Source organism: Arvicola amphibius, chromosome X (genome assembly GCF_903992535.2).
Source record: "Arvicola amphibius chromosome X, mArvAmp1.2, whole genome shotgun sequence".
NCBI lineage: Eukaryota > Metazoa > Chordata > Mammalia > Rodentia > Cricetidae > Arvicola > Arvicola amphibius.
Genome location: NC_052065.1, coordinates 89800689 through 89815375, shown reverse-complemented (window position 1 = coordinate 89815375; position 14687 = coordinate 89800689). Strand labels below are relative to the sequence as shown.

Genomic DNA, 14687 nt, shown 5'->3' with positions numbered 1-14687 from the left:
AAAAAGACAATGATAGCTAAAGGAAGTTTTTATGAATGGCAGTCTGTGTCCAAAAAACGTATTTAGTAGCTGGGGTTAGTTTGCGAAAATGCAGCTGTGCTTATGGAAAACAGTACCCTTTTTCCGCAGGAGAACACTGGCGTGTTTCCGTCCATTTCTGTTTTCCACATGGCAGGTATAGTTAGCCAAGTCAGCTTCCACCACTGAGTCAAAGATGAGTGTCAATTCAACTTCTTTTTCTCCAAGATGCTCTTTGAGGAGCCTGAAAGAAAGACAGAAGACTTGGCTGCATTAGTTTGAATGAGGCAAAAAGCAGTCATACAAATTCTCCAGGATGGTAAAAGAGCTGGCAGGGTCCAGAGTGCTCTGCTTGGATGTATGGGAGTGTATCACTTTCAGGAAGAGAACACAAAATGTGAGGAACAAATAAGAAAGAAAAAAAGTGGGGAATTTACTCATCAAAAAAGAAGCAGCAATATGCCACTGGGCTTTGATGACCAGAATATACGCGACTCGTGTGAAGAAGGAGAAAACATTGGTTTTAATATTGAGTTTACGAATACTAGTTTGGTTTTTACACTATGACGCAAAGGAAACATCCTGTACAAGCATGGGTTTTATGTCAGAAGTTAGACTTTACAAAATTGTAAATAAAGGAACATTAAAAATGGTGGGCAGTGTGGCACACGCCTTCAGTCCCCGCTTTTGGAAGGCAGAGGCAGGGGCATATCTGTAAGTGTGAGACCAGCTTGGTCTGCAAAGCGAGTTCTGGAACAACCAGAGTGCTCCTGTCTCAAAAAATACCAAACCAAACGAAAACTACAAGAAGCTAATTCGTGAGTGTACAAAAAACAAACTGAAAGTGGTTAGTGACTTTTAATCTCCAAATATTAGTGAGAATCCAGTTTTCCCCTTCTTGATATCTAATACAGTACTTGGCCCTGTTTCAAACCTGGCTTCTCTGCTACTTCCATGGCCCTGATATCACTAAACCTTCCTCCTTTCTTGTTCTTCTGCTTTTCCTACTCATGGAAGAACCCCTGTTCTCAGAGAGACATGTTTCTGATTTCTCATGCTTTTGACCAAAAAGAGCAAATGAAAAAGTCAGAAAAAGATTGTTAAGTTCTGGAGTAGCTGTCTAAATGTACACATATACTAATAAACATAAAATACTTTATGTGGAAAATTAGAGGTGACAGAAGTAAATATTTATTTTTCGTGACTGGGTTTCTCTGTAGCTTTGGAGCCTGTCCTGGAACCAGCTCTTATAGATCAGGCTGGCCTCGAACTCACAAGTGATACGCCTGCTTCTGCCTCCTGAGTGCTGGGATTAAAGGTGTGTGCCCCCACCACCCAGCCTGACAGAGTAATGTTTGACTTCCTTATGGATGTATAATCATGAGTACAGAGAAGGCTTCTCTGATTGACTGAGACTGAGTACAACTTTAAGCTGGGACCTTATCTTTTAACCGGAAAGAATAAATATTACATTGAGTGTAAAGTTGGGATAGTAAAATGAGTTAAAATAAGTGATTTGAAAACTAAAACAATCACTGTCACATTTAAAGGAATGTTGTTTAATCTAACTATTTCATTATCTGAAGATAGACTGTTCAAATTTTGGCTCTTCTCAAAACAGTTGAATTTATTTTTATTAGCATTTACTATTATTTTGGTTTATTCTTTCTAGTTCTTCTTTGAGAGATGGAAAATCTTTAAGTTGGCAGAAGAGAACTGTTAGAATCTGGGAATCCCCAGTGCTGATATCTGAATCCTAAAGTAGGTTCTACACAGCTTTTAAAAATTAACTCTTTTTCTATTCCCCTCCATTATCCAAGGTTTGACAACATAGCACATATAGGTCAAACGAGTCTTCTATGACCTTTTACATTTATGTATTTTTGAGATCACATGTTCCTAATTGTCTTTATATTAATGGCTTTACTCACTGCCTCATCTAAGCTTTCTCTGGGCATACCGTCAGTCATTTCTGATGTTTCTGTTTTACACTGATTTTTGTTCTCTTTATTTTGTCCCTTTCCTTGGTAAATCCCACTGTATTCAATTGTGTTAGCATCATGGAAACTGCTGTGGAAGAAGATCTCTTAGTTCCAGAAGTCTCAGAGGCACCACGGATTTCATTTAATTTAAAGTATCACATGGAGGGCAGTCACAGCCTCTGCCAGGCACGGGGCAGAAAGCTGATACTACTCCTCGCCACGAAGCCTTTCCCTCCCCATCTCTAATGCAGTTTCCAAAAACAGATCTCCACAGGCTGCAGAAAGAATTTGGAGAGAGGATTGAAAAATGATCCTTCTTCATTCTATTAATATATATGAGGTGTCTTAATTATCAGCTCTTAAAAATCTCGAGGTGATTTGCTTTTTTGGAATTAAACAGGATGTTGGTGTTTATGTCTATAATTCAGTTGGCCGAGCAGTCAAACTTTCCTACTAAATATTGATATATAAAAAAATCCATCAATGATGCTTTTTAAACCCCAAATATGTACCTAGCTCTGGGCTAGAGACTTAGTATAAGGGAAATATAAACATTCTAAGGCTCAAACTTGATACACTAAGTTCGAAAATTTAAAGGAGAAGGCAAACTTTGCACAATTGAAAAATGACAGAATGGGTGAGGTGAAGAAGTGTTGCCACACCAATTGTGATGAGTATAGAATTTGAAAGCACACAGTGTAAATTAGCTTGCAAAATAGACTTGAAACAGTGGCTAGGAAAAAAACACAACTGCACACACATGTACACAGGTATTCCTACATATACTTCCCCCACCATATTGCTAGAAAGAATGCAGCAATTGCGTCACACACAGACACATAGACACACACACACACACAGAGAGAGAGAGAGAGAGAGAGAGAGAGAGAGAGAGAGAGAGAGAGAGAGAGAGAGAGGGAGGGAGGGAGGGAGGGAGGGAGGGAGAGGGAGGGAGGGAGAGGGAGGGAGGGAGGGAGCAAAAGTGAGAGAGAATGAGAGAAATAAGAGAGAGCTGAGCTAATGTAAAGTTACCAGCTCTTCCAAAATCTATCAGATAATTGGGCTCTTGTCCCCTTGTCCCCTAATACTAATCATTTTAGCATACTCAGATCAGAATCCTAGGAGCTTGATGCAATACTAGTAATGACACTTAAAGTGTAAATAATGCAATATTTGCATGTACTGAAACAGTCCATCAATGTAAATTTTATAACTAGTGTATCAGCTAAAACTAATTAAAAACTTAAATTGTATTTATGTTTAGGTTCACAATACTCTGAGCCCAAGAGTTAAAAACTTTTGCACATAGGTATAGGAGGTCTGCAACTTTGTGAGTTTTGCTTTCCTGTGCAATGCTAGTTTTCAAGGTCAAGTTCAGATAACTCTACTTCATGCTTCCAGAAAGTAGAAAGGGAAAAATATTCATTTAAAAATGAGCTCAGAACACTCTGTTCTTCTTTTCAAAAGTCCATTCTCAAAGGAAACTGGTTTTTCAGATTCTAAAAAAAAAAATTAGGATTTACCAAAGCATAACAATGACCTGGGCAAAAAAGAGCTAGCCAACTGCACACCCTCTAGCTTTCTTGTTTCATCGCAATGCACGTGGACATGGGAAACACTTAGGAAGGTGGACGTCTGCTGCAGGGGCGTATTTAAAGCCTGAGAGCTCATCATATAATTTAGAATGGTTACCATCATACCATCATATCAATCAGGCCAGGAAGTAGGAATGTAAAATATTCTAAGATACCAGAAGTTTCTGTGAATGACTATGTTGTTATATGTAAGTGTAACTGGCTATAAGTGGTTATTGTAAATTATGGGGCTATAAATAAAATTTTAAGTATAATGACAGACTAAAAGAAAGATAAATTGAAATAATGTGAAATACCCAGTCAAAAACGAGGAAGCAAAAAAGTTGGAAAACAAAAGAACAAGAGGAAGAAATACAAAATGATACAAACATGATAGATATTTAAAGATCTAAAACAGTTATCACTGTGAATCTAAGTGATCTCTTTGTGTTCATTGAAGATTCGTTGACAAAGCAGTTTAGAAGGCCAAAATGGATGCTTTCTATAAGAAATTCACTTTAAGCCTGGTAGTGGTGGTGCATGCCTTTAATCCCAGCACTTGGGAGGCAGAAGCAGGAGGATCCCTGCGAGTTCAAGGCTAGCCAGGTCTATGGAATGAGTTCCAGGACAGCCAGGACTACACTGAGAAACCCTGTCTTGAAAAACAGAAGAAAGAAAGAAAGAAAGAAAGAAAGAAAGAAAGAAAGAAAGAAAGAAAGAAAGGAAGGAATAAAGAAAGAAAATGAAAGAAAAAAAGGAAGGAAGAAAGACAGACAGACAGACAGACAGACAGACAGAAAGAAAGAAAGAAAATGAAAGAAAAAGAAAGGAAGGAAGGAAGGAAGGAAGGAAGGAAGGAAGGGCAGCTATAAGGTGTTCCATAATTCATTACTGTTACAATTAATTAACATATGCTAATAGAAAACCTTTGGAAAAAGGAATTTAGGGCATCACTGAGCAAAACAAAGAAACAAAGAAAGAAAACATAATTTCTTTCTGCTTCATTTTGATATCTGCTCTGGAATTTTAACTGAGTTCCTCATAGTTGACACTGCCTGTGGAAGGATCCATGACTCAGGGCTTTTGTCTTCTGATTCTTTAAGTTGAAGTAGTGTTTGAACAGGAATGGAGAGAGGCTGGAGTTTGCTATGCTTACTCTCAACTGGACTAGTTAGTAGTGTACCTCATTAGCAGAGAGCCTCTCCAGTGCACAGAGGGCCTGAGACTTGTAGCACGACAGAAAAGATTTAAATACAAAAACATCTTCAGTAATCAGGAGAATGACAGAAAAGGATTAAAAAATAAAATACACAAAAGAAAGAAAAAATAGAGAAACAATATTTTTTAAAAGGAAAAACGATTTTCCCCAGCCAAGGTGACTAGAAAAGCAAAAGAAGGCAGATGATCATGGCGTATGCTGAGCACTGCTTCACTGTGGGGCTTTGTAGGGTTTGCCATGGAGATTCATATTCTTTCTGTTTCAGAACTTGCCAAGTGTCCCGCGTAAAGGAGTTGGCGAAAGTTAGCTAAGCTTCTTTTCAGCTGGGTTGCACCAGGCAGAGATTCTCTGGGAAGGTTATTAGGCTGTGCAAACCAAGGACAGCACAAAGCAGAGTTGCAGACCCCCAGATACTCTTGAGGCTTTCATGGGACATGGAACTGTGGCATTCTGTGCTGGGAGTGGGGCCATTTGAATCTTAGGATCCGCCACTCTCGATCCTGGTTTCCTGCACACGGTACACACTAGAAACCTTTAGTTATGTCCCTAGACTCAGAGGGCAGGCTCCCTGACTGACTGACTCTACTGCCCTCTACATCACAGCTCACATTGCCTACAGCACAGAATTCTCAGCCAGTTCGTACTAGCGTCATTCCCCAGAGCCAAGCGCGTCTCACGCGGCAGTCTACCAACCGCTGATGCCATACTGCAGTGTTCTGGAGATGGGAATATGCAGAGGTTTCCACCCTCGGTGCAGTACAAATAATCGTACCATTCTTGAGATGGTTCCTAGCAATGGCAAAATCGCTTAGCACTTTAAGTAGCCTTATTATGCAATGCCAGCTACTGCACTAGCGGGGCTACTGAGACCTGTTCTTTTAAAGTTTTACTTATGCCAGTTGGAGTAGATTTCCCCTTCTTAACCAAGGTGCCTGAAGACAAGGCCTGGGGCGCTCTCTTTCTCTTGCTGTGTGTGTCCCGGAACTTAGGATTTCACTAGGTCTCCATGTCTCTGTTGCTGAATTCAATTCTCCACATGCAGCCGTTCCACTGGTTCAATTTTGTGGAAGAGGAGGTGTGTTGGCATCCAGACATCTGTGCTGGCCTGTCCTTGAGGTCCGGACAGGACACGGCCTCAGCTGCAGCCACCTTCTGGGCACCTTCGCTACATTTCCTTTTAAAAGGAATGATGCTTTCTAAATCATTCTCCTGCCTCAAGATTGCCCGTGTTGGTATCAGCTTCGAACCTTGGCCCAGAAAATTCCCAGCGCGCCTGTGTTGACCTCAGCTTAGCCTCACATTAGGTACACAGGCCACACAGGCCATCTTAATCTTGTGGTCAACCTGGAGCGCTTTCCCTTTCCGGTCACTGACAGGCTGGTCTCTGAAACCCAGTCTCCATGGGGCAGCTTTGACTCCCACTGTGGACATGTGACAAAGACAAGCTGTTTGAGGAAATGGAAAAGGAGGGAAGCTTCCACGCCCCCCCCCCAAGTTCCTGGTTCTTTCTACGGCAACAAATTACAAGCATGGTGGCTTCGTGTGGTTTTACTACCCGACAGCTGTTGGCCATGACTTGTGCTAGTCATTCTGGGTTAGGTCAGGGTGTCACCAAGACTAAGCTCCTTTGGGGGTGCTCTGGTGTAACTGTTGCACTTACATATAAAATCATTTTTAGTGCAAACAGTTTTGTGAACTAAAGGCTACTTGGGGGTATTTGAACACTAGAAAGAAAGAAAGAAAGAAAGAAAGAAAGAAAGAAAGAAAGAAAGAAAGAAAGAAAGAAAGAAAGAAAGAAAGAAAGAAAGAAAAAAAGAAAGGAAGGAAGGAAGGAAGGAAGGAAGGAAGGACAGGAGGAAGGAAGAAAGGAAGAAAAAGAAAATACACTACAGAGTATGCTTGCAAGCAGATTTTATGGAAGCATTTTCTCAGTTGAGAGTTGCCTGTGTCCCTTGACTTGTGACCTTTTCCTTCCCAAGTGGCTGTTGTCTTTCAAGTGTCTTCCACAGCAACTCCTCTGCTGCCTTTTTCCATTTAAGGAATTTTCTGAAGACAGAGCCTGGTGAGGTAATCCAGGATCCATCTGTTCAGTAACCTCTACACAGGGTATCCTCCGGGGCAGGATGGTCTGCTTGCCACCACCTGTACAGCACTAATAGCTTGCAGAGCCGAGTGCAAACCCTCCTTTAGGGGACAGCTGTCCCTTAGACAGGTTAGTCAGGTTGTGGAAATCTGGCCTTGGGGCAGGACCTCGCTGGCTCCGGGGGAGAGAGTGCAGAAATCAGTTTAAAAACAGGGTGGTAGAAGCCTGGAGACTTGAGGGACTGTTGGAAGGAGATTAAAGACAAGGACCTTGCTATAGAGTACCACCAAGTGGTGAAAATGCTTAAGAGAGAAACAGCCAAGGCCAAGGAATGTGTTAGGTCACTGGCCACCTATGCCTTGTGTTCAGTGCCTTGGCGACAGACTGTGTCTTTGTTGTTGAGGCAGGGTTTCACTGTGCAACAGGCCTGGCTGTCCTGAAACTCACTCTGTAGACCAGGCTGGCCTCGAATTTACAGAGATCCTCCTGCCTCTGCTTCCTGAGTGCTGGGTTCAAAATGGGGAGAGCAGGCCGAGAAAACTATGAGAAATAAGCCAATAAAAAGCACTCCTCCACGGTCTCTGCATCAGCTCCTGCCTCCAGGTTCCTACGTTGAGTTCCTGCCCCGACTTCTCTGGATGATGGAGTACAAGCTGCAAGATGAAATAAACCTTTCTTACCCAGGCTGATTTTGGTCATGGTGTTTTAGCACATGAATAGAAACCCTTACTAAGACAGCCACCTTTCTCCATGAAAAAGCTTATTAGATTCATACAGGTGCCCAGTAGCCCATGTGTCTAGGGACCACTTTATGGGACAGCAGAGCAATGGAACATTCCATTACACAGAAAATTCTGTTGGGCATTGCTGTTCCTAAGTCAGAAGATAATAACATCTGTATAAAGAATGGTAAATGAGATTTAATGATCTATTTCATTTCTTTCAGATTCACTTTTAATTTCTTTATTCTCCTCACACACAGAACTTCTCCACACACATTTTCTGAAGCTATAAAGTTACCTGCTGTTGGCAAAGAACTATTCTATCTCTAAAACTTTGCTGGTGCCGGACGGTGGTGGCTCACACCCTTAATCCCAGCACTCGAGAGGCAGGGAGAGTCAGATCTCTGAGTTTGAAGCCAGCGTGGTCTATAGAGCGAGTTCATGGACAGCCAGGTTACACAGAGAAATTTTGTGTTGAAAAATGGAAAAAAAGACACACTGTGGGGTACTCAGTCCTAAGTGGGAGCGCTAGCTCTCCTAGCATCCAAAGCTCAGGGACAACTTTCAAGGAGGGGACAGAAGGACTGTAAGGGCTAAAGGTTAGGGCGGACTGCTGGAAGGCAGTATCTTCTGGACATGACAGGGTTTCTGCACTCATCGACTCATAGTGGTTGCGATTGCCCCCAAAAGATCAGTACAGTATGAAACCTGTCAAAATTCCAACACGGATGGTGGAGGGAACACAGGAAACTCTTGGAAGTTGGGAGTTGCTCAGGAAAAGAAGGATGTGACGACTTGTCAGTTGTCCATGCCTCAGCGGATGGTCCTGCTCCTGTGCACATACAGGTAGCATTGGTGGATACAGTGAATTAGAAATATAGAGCGTAGAGTTAGCAAAAGAGATATGGAGGAAGAGGTTGGGATGGAGTAGGAAAGAGGAGTGAGGATGGATGCTTTCAAAATACACTGTATACATATAAGAAACTCTCAGCTTGGTTGTAGTGGTACACATCTTTAATCCCAGCACTCTGGAGACAGTGACAGGCAGATCTCTGTGAGTTTGAGGCCAGCTTGGTCTACAGAGTGAGTTTCAGGACAACGAGAGCTGTTGAACAGAGAAACCCTGTCTCAAAGACCCCCCCCCCCCAAAGAAAAGACATTCTCAAAAAATGAAGAAAATATACTTTAAAAACTTTGTCTACAGATATGATTGACTTTTGGGGGAAAATCCCAAAGCAACAATAAAAATCTCCTGGAACTGAAGAGTTTTCAGATGAATAAATATAAGTCAATTGCTATTTTTCTATGTCTTTTAAAATAGAAATTGAAATGTGAAATTCAAAGCATGCCATTCTTACATTAGTATCCCCCAAAGTGTAATATTTCAGCTTAAGTTTAAAAATGCATAAAATATCTAAAGAAAAGTACCAAACTCTGATAAGTCAAAGATCTAAATAAGCATATTTCTAGAAATTTGTAGTATTTTGGTATAACTGTAAGAATCAGGAGAAAACAGAATCAGAAGACAAACTAGGGACCAACAATGACCTTCATAGTCATGATTTCTATGATCTACTTCCTTCAGCTAGCTCCTGTCTCCTAGAGGTTCATCTGCCTCCGCAAATAGTGCCATCAATTAGTTAATCAAAAGTTCAACAGACGAGCTTGTGGGGACATTTCATATTCAAACCAAAATACCAACAAAGTTTCCTAAGTTATTTTATGTATACTAATTAACACTCTGAAGCTAGTAAGACAAAGGACACAGAATAACCAACACAACATTTGAAAGAACAAGGTTAGAACAAAGACATTACTGGGTTAAATTTTGCCATAAAGATATATCAGTTCAGGCAATGATGACTGAATATATTACTTAACCCAAAAGCAAAAACAGAAACCACAGAACAGACACCCAAGTAATTCCCACACAAGAGTCAGCCTAAACTCAGTGAATGAATCCCTGAGAACAGAGCAAAGATAACATGGTGGGAGAACATTGCATTTTCAGAAGAACTAACATCCCTCTATAAAACATAATGTAGACATTGATCTATATATTTTTTCCAGAAGCAACATCCAAATAAATTGTAATTCTGTAAAGTACAAAACTGTAAAACTTACAGAATATAGCACAAGAAACCATGTAGGTAACCTTTAATATTTAATAATGTAGAGACAACAGTAAAGGTACCGTTCATAAAAGGAAAAACATGCTAAGTTGTATTTCATCAAGATTAAAAAACCCATTTTGCAAAAGTTAAGATGAGATGATCGAAAAGGCTACACAGTATATGATCACAATCACATGAAGACAAAATGTTACAAAGAGTAAAATTAGCCAATAATTCAGAAACTACACTCATTAAGTCTCACCAACATAACTGCCTAAAATGAGCTGAACAGAATAACAAGAATAGACAAGTTAACTTCATAAAGAACTACAGGCAACTAAGGAATGCTGAAAGTGGGAGAAATGGCCTTTTCCCAGGAAAGAGCACACCAACTAGTTATCCAATACAAATTAATTAGCTCTGAAAACATACATAAAAGTGATATTATACAGACTGAGTGTAGTCTTATGTATATGTGTCTTCAATAACAATTACTGAAAAAAAAGGGCCACAAATTTGAAGTAGAGTGGGGAGAGGTTATGTAGGAGGGTTTGGAGTTGGGGAAAAGGAAGGGGGAAATGTAATTAAATTATAACCTCAAAAATATCTGGTTACTGGGGGTTTCAGTGAAGAAGTGAGGATGAATTTAAGCAGAAAATAGGATTTACGAGACAGCTAAACTTCTGAGTATGATACTACAATGATTGTTATAGGAATTATAAGTGAATTATTATATTATTGTTATGTGAAATATAAGTGTTCCAAGTCCATAGAACTATAAATTACAAAGGGTGATTCCCAATGTAAATTATGAGCCTTAGTTCACAATATTGCTTGATAGTTTTTCTGTGCATTGTAACAAATACCCCACAATAATGCAAGATAGTGATGATAGGGGAAAACGAAAAGAGGTACAGAGAGATACATAAGAGTTCTCTGTATTTTTCTGCTAATCATTTTACTGTATAAAAACCACATAAAATTTATCCATGTATCTTCTCATTTCTTATAAACGTAATAAATTGCTATTAAATATGCCTAATAAATAATTCATTTACCATTGTCTTTCCAAAAAGTTTCATAATAGCAAAGAGTGGTTGGGTCTGATAGCAGCTCCAGCACTTGGGAGACAGAAGCAATAGGACTGGAGGCTAGAGGACAGTTCCGTAACATCAGGAAAACCAGATAAAAATAAGTCAGATGTGATGTCTTTAAAGCATAGTAGAATATCATGGAATGACACAGAAAACCCACAAATGCATATAATTAAGTAAAAAAGTCAATCTGAACAAGCTATGTACTGTATGATGTGAAAATGCTAAAAAAAAGTAAAAGGAAAAAGGGAAAACTATCTAATATTGGATTCCAACTCTACAGTGTTTCAGAAAGAGCAATTACAGTACAAACATCAGGAGACTGATCATGTGATTTGGAAGAAGAGAGAGAAATATGTGGGACAGGGAGGTTTCTGAGGTTAATGAAAGTATTCTACATGGTACTACATTGGTAAATAACATATCACTTTGCATTTGCTGAAATATTAGGAATGAACAATACCAGGAATGGATGCTGTTGTAAACTGCAGACTTTACATGATAAGGATGTGTCAGAGTTAAGCAGTGTACCCATATGGTGCTGTTTAGAGGACAGAGATAAAGAAGAACTCTACTTTTCATTTTGATTTTTATGTAAATTAAGCCTTTAAAAAATTAAATTCTGAATGTATGTGTATAATGCTAGCAAGGTACTATATGAGTTAATTTGGTATAATCAGTGCCAATAAACAGATATTTTTAAAGTTCCATATACTTAGAATTGTGATGAGCTGGGATATATCAATAAAATTAACACTTTTTAACTGTTTTCATTATTGATTTCCTGCAAGATTATTTAACTATGGAAATAAAAAAAGAAGAAAATAAAAAATAAATAACTCTGAGCTGCCCTTTTCTGTGGGTTCTGCATCTACAGATTAAGACAGAGATTGAAAATATTTGGAAATAATAATCCTAGCATTAAACATGTAAGATTTTTCTTATCATCATTCTATGATTCATGCAGTATAACAATATTGTATATAGCATTTACATTGTACGGGATATTATAAATAAACTGGAGTGATTTTAGGTATATGGAAATGATGAGTTCTGCATGATCTCTCTCATCTATAGAAATTTTTTGTGTTCTCTCTCATCTACAGAAAATTTTTGCGTGTATGAATGTTTTGCCTGCATCTATATATGCTATGGGACAATAGTCATTTATCCTGTCACTTGTATTATTTTTAATAAATGCTATATTCTGTCAATTATGTTTTAAATAAATTCTGATTGACCCATAGCCAGGCAGGAAGTATACGTGGGATAACCAGGAAGTAGAGGTGGGGCAAGGACAACAGGAGAACCCTGGGAACAGGAAAGATTTAGTCTGAAGTCCTCACCGAGACACAAAGGAAGCTAGACACACAGCAAGCAAGATGTGACTGCCTCGCTGAATAAAGGTACCAAACCACATGTCTAACACACACACAAGTATTATGGGCTAATATAAGCTGTAAAAGTTAATAAGAAGCCTGAGCTAATAGGCCAATCAGTTTATAATTAATGTAGGCCTCTGTGTGTTTCTTTGGGGCTAAGGGGCTGTGGGACCAGGAGGGACAGAAATCTCAAGTCAACATATATATGTGCACCATGTATAAGCAGTGCCTATGGAGGCCAGAAGAGGGAGCCAGATTCTCCAGAACTGGAGTTACAATGGCCTCTATGTGGGTGCGAGTAACTGAACCTCAGTTCTCTGGAAGGGTAGCAAGTGCTCTTAACTACTGAACCATCTCCCTAGCTCCTGAGTAGATTTTTTTCCCAATATAGGGTTTCTCTGTAGCTTTGGAGCCTGTCCCGGAACTCAGTCTGCAGACCAGACTGGCCTTGAACTCACAGAGATGGGCCTGCCTCTGCCTCCCAAGTGCTGAAATTAAAGGTGTGCATCACCACAACCAAGACAGTGTAGAATATTTTAATTTGATTTCATAGAAGAAAAAATAATGGTTCTCAGAGGTAGGAGATCAGGACATGCTGACCAGTGTTAAGTAACATAACGGTGATAGGCATAAGTAGTTCCAAAATATTACTGTAGAATAGGTGGTTGTCGACAACAGAAAGGGATATTTTAAAGATTAGAAAAAGTGGATTTTGAAAGTTTTCATTATTAAGAAATGATAAATATTTAAGGTGATAGGTTTATTAAAATTGATTTACACAGTACACAATTTATACCTATATTCAGTCAGTATGCCTTATGCCATGAATACGCATAAAATTTATTACTTAAGTTAAAACTATTTGAGAAATACATAAGATATATGCACATAACTGTGCCCTTCTCTAGCTACGGATTTTTGGTGTCTGTCAGGGGTTATGGAAGCAATGGCACATGTAAACCGAGTGAGGGCTAGTACTTTCGAGTTTCTTCCAGTAGCAGCAGGGCTTTTACGAATTTCCTTGTCAGTTTGCTACCTGTGAGTCCACAATCCATCTGCATGATTGTATGGACATTTCCCAGACTCCATTGCTGGCACTACTGAGATCATGCCCAGAGAGCCAATAGAATGGCTTAGCAGGTAAAATCACTTGCCACAAAAGCCTGATGATTTGGGCTCAATCCCTTTGATCCATAGAAAAATCCTGATGCAGTGTCCAGTGAGAGGGGAAGCAAAGACAGAAAACTCACTTAGAAGCTTGCAGGCTCACTAGCCTCGCATGATGCATGATGCGAAACGAGAGAGAAACTACCTCTACAAGGTGGAAGGAGACACCCCCTGAAAATTGTCCTCTGACCTACACATTCAGGCCATGCTACAGTCCAGTAGATTGGGTGATGGTGTGGCTGACTAGGAGCTGCAGCTGAAGGTCCTGCCCAGTGTATCAAAAGGGTGTCATATCACTTATCATCCGTCTGGTCAAGGTTGGAAGCAGTTTCTACTAAAGGTGTGTCTGTTTTGTGTTAGTTTGAAATCATAGTCGGAAGAATTGTAAACTTGGGATTCTGCATGTAGTAGTAAGCAGTGAATTGAGAGTAGGAACTATACGATTCTGTAGATGTCCTATCTCTGCTCACCTGAAGATCCAAAACGGAGAAAAAGCACTCCGAAAGGGAATGAATGGCAACATGACATGTAGATAAAGCACATGGATGCAATGAAATATTGGTTAATTGAATTGGACGGGCCTGGGGATTCTGACTAACTGAATTTTCTGTTCACCTGCAATTTCAATAGAAAAGTGTGTTGGTTTCTTAATTGAGGTAAATAGTACTATGATGTCTAAATCCAATTTCCATTGACTGTAAATACCCCCTTCAACCAAACTGACTCCTCCTTTGATGTCTTACTTCATGCAGAGTGTCTGGGTTATTATTCTGAATTAATAGCAATCATTGCCCCGAGATGATGACTGAGAATACGAAAGACAGGAGGTATATTAAAAAAAAAACCTTTTAATTGAATAAATCTTTCTTTTGATGTTATGTGTTTCCTTTTATTTTTCTATTAAATCTTTGTTAGTCCAAGACCAGCATCAAGTCTATAGTCTGAGCAGATCAGATTTATTGACTCACTACATTGAGGAGAGGCAGTCAAGCAGCTGCCAACTGATCGTTGATTTACAAAAAAAAAAAGTGTAACATTAAGATTTTAAGATACTGAGGGGATCATAAAGAAGAATTGGTGATTTCTGGAGTGGTATCAGAAAAAGGGGAATTAACTTTGGCTTGGATTTTGTCACGAGGTGAGGGTGGTTTAACTTCTGGGTATCCTTAGCACTAAATGCCGATAGCAAAGCAGATCCAGGCATCGTTGGTAGGAAAGCAGTAATCACTTGGGGGAGGATGGGTCCTTATAACATTTTACAACTGCTCCCTGACCCTGGGAGAAACAGTGTTTTCTGTTAACTTTGCAGCTGGCTTTATCTGTCTGTCCTCC

The 14687-nt window shown here is 39.7% G+C and overlaps 1 protein-coding gene across 1 annotated transcript in view; it reads right to left on the bottom strand.

The window, feature by feature from the left end:
* Window positions 1–14687, bottom strand: part of Il1rapl2 (interleukin 1 receptor accessory protein like 2) — a 578390-nt gene that overhangs the window by 30031 nt on the left and 533672 nt on the right. Inside the window, exon 7 of the mRNA XM_038315799.1 lies at window positions 117–262. Within this exon, the coding sequence (XP_038171727.1) occupies window positions 117–262 (146 nt within the window). The remainder of the gene's footprint in view (window positions 1–116; window positions 263–14687) is intronic.